Source organism: Crocodylus porosus, unplaced genomic scaffold (assembly GCF_001723895.1).
Source record: "Crocodylus porosus isolate Cpor-Errol unplaced genomic scaffold, CroPor_comp1, whole genome shotgun sequence".
Classification (NCBI taxonomy): Eukaryota; Metazoa; Chordata; order Crocodylia; family Crocodylidae; genus Crocodylus; species Crocodylus porosus.
Genome location: NW_017728944.1, coordinates 5,428,007 through 5,432,367, shown reverse-complemented (window position 1 = coordinate 5,432,367; position 4,361 = coordinate 5,428,007). Strand labels below are relative to the sequence as shown.

The following is a 4,361-nucleotide window of genomic DNA, read 5'->3' as shown; positions in this document are numbered from 1 at the left end:
CAGATCATCAAGTCCGACCCCCTGCCATGGCAGGAAAGAGTACTGGGGTCAAACGACCCCAGCAAGGTGTTCATCTAGCCTCCTTTTAAAGACCCCCAGGGTAGGAGCCAGCACCACTTCTCTTGGAAGCTGGTTCCAGAAGTAGGTATAAGTGTAGGAGTAGGTGCTCCTTAAAAATGTGTTTATGGAGTATGTGTGCAAAAGCCCGCAGCAATTTCAAAAAAAGTAAAATGCATCATTTCTGGGTGAACTAAGTGTAGGGGTACTATATACAAATTATTACAGTTATGTTTCTTTTAAGGTCATTTTTTTTTCAGATTTGTTTCTCACTTTCATGTGCTCAGGGAAAGCAGGGATTGACAGTAAGGAGCAGGGAAACAATTGCAAGGGAAAGAAATTGGGGTGGGGCAGAGGGCAATGTTGCTACCTGACCCCCCCAGCCCTGCAACATTTATTTTCCCTGCTGTAGCAGTGGGAGGGGGACAAATTCAAGACAAGCCTCCAAAAATTAGATTCTATACCTGGAAAATGATACCAAATTTATAAATTTTCCATATTCAGAATCAAATTACTGGGGAGTCATCTTATAATCAGGGTCACCTTATATTTGAGTAAATGAGGTATGTGCATGCAGGTGTGCGTGACCTCTATCCCCACCCCCCACAAAATGCTGTACCTGCAGCACAGAAAGGACCCTACTCACCTCATTTGTGATGGTTTCATTGTCCACAAAATCTGCAAAAGCCACAGTGGGCTTCCAAGGGTCATTCTGGTTGTAGATACTAGTACTTCTTGGCTCGTCTTCCTTCCGCTTGGTGACAGCCAGTTTGTACCTAAAGACCAGAGAGGGAGAGAAATTTCTTTGTTCTTCCCAAGTAAACTGAATCAGAGGCAATGCAGGATAGCAATGGCATCAGTGCTAGATGCCTGGCCTCCTGGGATCTGAGTCTGGGCAAGTCAACACACCTCTCTTTCCGCAGGGGAGGTAACATTCCCTGCTCCCAGGGCACATGGGGCAATAAAGAGTGCTTGTCAAGGAAAATGCCACATGCTATTTCTGTGTGGCGCCTTAGAGAGATTCCACCTATGCAAGTTACTAATGCAGGAGCCCTGCACACGCAACACTATCATGCTGTTGAGTCCATCCCAAAAGACATATCCCCTGCTTGCATACAAAGCCAAGGACAGGCATGCTAGGTGGAGAGGATATTAAAGATAGGAGCCATGAAACCCTCAGCAGCAGGAGGTCAGGTGGGCATGTAACCAAGGGCTGAATACAGCATGGGAATAGGTCTTGTGGCTGAGTCTGGGAGGAAATGACAAGGGCTAATGCATTACTGGAGCACTCTGGGTACATGGACCTTGCATGTGCCCACTTAGACTGCTCTCCAGAGAGTTCATCTGCCCTTCTTAAAGGACAAGGCCCCATAGAGAGGTTTCGGAAACAAAAAAACACAAGTGAAAGCCAAAGTGACTCATTATATATCAGCTGCCCTAAAGCTGTCTATCACAAGCCATTACATTCCACTCAAGTCCCCTGTGCTGAGGCAGTAACTTATGCTTATCCATGATTTACCAGACATGATAATACTTAATCTTACTTCACCCTCCAGATGGAGTGAGGACAAAGTCAGCAAATAGCTGCCAGGTGCATGCATTGCAAGGAGGGGGTGGCTTAAAAGAATTCTGTGTGATGTCATCAGGAAAATAGCTGGGAGTCTCTCGGGGCCTGACCCCATGGGAAACCCCCTCTTTGGCAGAGGTATCCATGGAAAGTTTGCCTAACCCTTTTACCATAATTCTAATTTTCGCTTGACAGTGTCCGTCCATTCTCACATTCTCCCTAGGCTCCAATAGGTTGGCAGGGGAAGAGTTCCTGGCCTGTTTCTCTCAATTTCGTCACAGCCCCCAGTACTATTTTTGTACAGAGATGTTGCATTCATTTCCCTTTGGTTCTTTTCTTTGTCTGTTGGCCCCCTTATCAGTGACAGATCTTTCTGGAGGCCCTTGGCATTCCTTAGCACTGAAAGGCCTGTCTGTAGGCTGCAGGGCCAGCGGACAAGGAAACCGCAACAGCAGAATACAGAATTGCAAAAACAGACTCAGCTCTGGACCCCTTCCCTGTATCTCATCCCTGTGGTAGGCCAGGTTGCCCCAAATCATATCTAAAGCAACAGCTGCTAGTGGGAGCCCTGGTTAGATGGTACAACAGTCCTAAGGCAGAGATACTGTGATGCCCTACTAAGATTAGACGGAGACAAGGTGGAGCACTGAGCTCACCATTTGACCTTGGTGTCAAGCTCCACTAGCCCATGCAGTACAGCCTTTGACAACAACCAATGCCAGCTGCCTCAGAGGAAAATATGTAGTGGGTATTACAGGGCACTTAGCATGCCTGTTACTTTAAGAAGGGAAGAGGCTGCCTGAGAAGCAGCTTGCAGATGTGGCACGGGCCAGTTAGAGTCATTTGATCAGAAAGGGGATGGGCTTGAAGTATATAAGCCCAGGCCCTGAGCTGGTCAGGCAGTCTATCCCTAAGAGCCACAGAGAGAGGAGCTGCTGGGTAATAACTGAGCTGGGGGTAAGCAACTCTGGAGGTTTTAGGAAGGGACTAAGGGGAAGAGGAGGTACCAATAGCCCTGGGAACGGGGCAGAGGAAGCTCAGAGAGGCCTGGAAGATAGAACAACAGAGCCCATAGCTCAGAATGGAACAGGGAACAGTGTAGGGAGACTGAAGGTTAGAGACTAAGGCCATAGCCCAAGACAGCTGATGATCAATATGATTGATAACATCTGTGAGGCATGGGTGTAGTTTAAGGGGTGGTAGGAGCCACAGTATAAACCCTTAAGGCAAAGTACAAGCACCTGAATACCAACAAGGGATTGGGGATCCCTGGGGCAGCCTTCCTTTTGAAAGATCAAACAACAATAAGGCATGGCAGGAAAGGAGAAGGGGACTGAAGGAAGAGCAAAGGGCATTATGGCCACCCCTGGGATGAGCACTTGTTACAGTTGGCAGTCATGGAATAGGCAGCATAGGAGAGAGGCTTCTCTTCACCCTTGAAGAGTCAGTCAGTGATGCCCTGAAGCATGAAGATGCTGGCCCACAGCTGCACCCCTGGGGGGGCTTCTCCCTGAAGCATTGACCCACCCCACTGGTTAGAGAATGCTGCAACCATAGTACAGACCCAGAGTGGGGCTCTGTAGCATCAGCAGGAATGGCTTCATTTGTAAGTATCAGCACCTACCTTGCCCAGCTGATAGACCTTTCCATGGAGCTCACTTCTGGCAGATGGTCCCCGGCAAAGCTAACCAACTGAATCCGATAGCTCCGCTGGTGTTTCCACCTGTTTTCTTGGTTGCTGGCAAAATGGAGATATCTGGGGATGTTGGAGTGAAGTGGGAATGCAGCCTGGTTCTCTTTCTCTAAGACCTTCTTGGTGAGCCGTGGACGCTGTATCTGGTGTTGGGGGCTCCAGGGAGCCTGCACTGACTCAAATACCATATCCTGGGCCACCAGAGAATTTTTATGCCCTACAAACCAAAGACAGACCCTGAGGAATGCTGTGTTGGGCTTCCACTGCTCTCAAGCATCTTACCCTTGGCTTGTGTAGGCTCCCTGGGATCCTACGACTCTCAAGCATCAGGTCCTTGGTTTGAGTAGGGAGGCTGAAGACAGAACCATTGTGAAAGAAAACAGTCCTCAAATGAGACCAGATGGAGCAGCTGGGAGCTTCCTGGGCACTCAGTATACTGGGGCAGGAAGTCTTTAAGGCAGGATTTTATTGCCCTTTGTGTGCCTAAAAGAGTTTTCCAGGTGCATAAGGGGTCTGCTTGGCAGATATGCAGAGGCTGTAATTGTATTACCCCTGAAATGTGGACATATAAGCATACCTGGGTGGTAGGGTGGCCATCATAGTTTCATGGTTTAGTTTCATAGTTTCTAGGGTCGGAAGGGACCCAAGTAGATCATCTAGTCCGACCCCCCGCCATGGCAGGAAACAATACTAGGGTCAAACGACCCCATCAAGATGTTCATCCAACCTCCTCTTAAACACCCCCAGGGTAGGAGCCAGGACCACCTCTCTTGGAAGTTGGTTCCAGATCCTAGCCGCCCTGACCGTGAAGTAGCGCTTCCTGATATCTAGCCTAAACCTGCCCTCTGCCAGCTTGTGGCCATTATTCCTGGTCACTCCTGGCAGTGCTTGGGGGAACAGGGACTCCCCCAATGCCTGGTGATCCCCCCTGACTAGTTTATAACAGGCCACTAGATCCCCACTCAGTCTTCTCTTTTGGAGGCTGAACAGATTCAGGTCCCGTAGCCTCTCCTCATAGGGCCTGCCCTGCTGCCCCCTGATCAT

The 4,361-nt window shown here is 49.1% G+C and overlaps 1 protein-coding gene across 1 annotated transcript in view; it reads right to left on the bottom strand.

Moving 5' to 3' along the window:
- The window catches only part of LOC109320387 (membrane primary amine oxidase-like), a 13,478-nt gene that overhangs the window by 2,994 nt on the left and 6,123 nt on the right, over window positions 1-4,361 (bottom strand). Inside the window, exons 2-3 of the mRNA XM_019550474.1 lie at window positions 3,249-3,534; window positions 704-833 (exon numbers count right to left, since the gene is read on the bottom strand). Coding sequence (XP_019406019.1) covers window positions 704-833; window positions 3,249-3,534 — 416 coding nt within the window. The remainder of the gene's footprint in view (window positions 1-703; window positions 834-3,248; window positions 3,535-4,361) is intronic.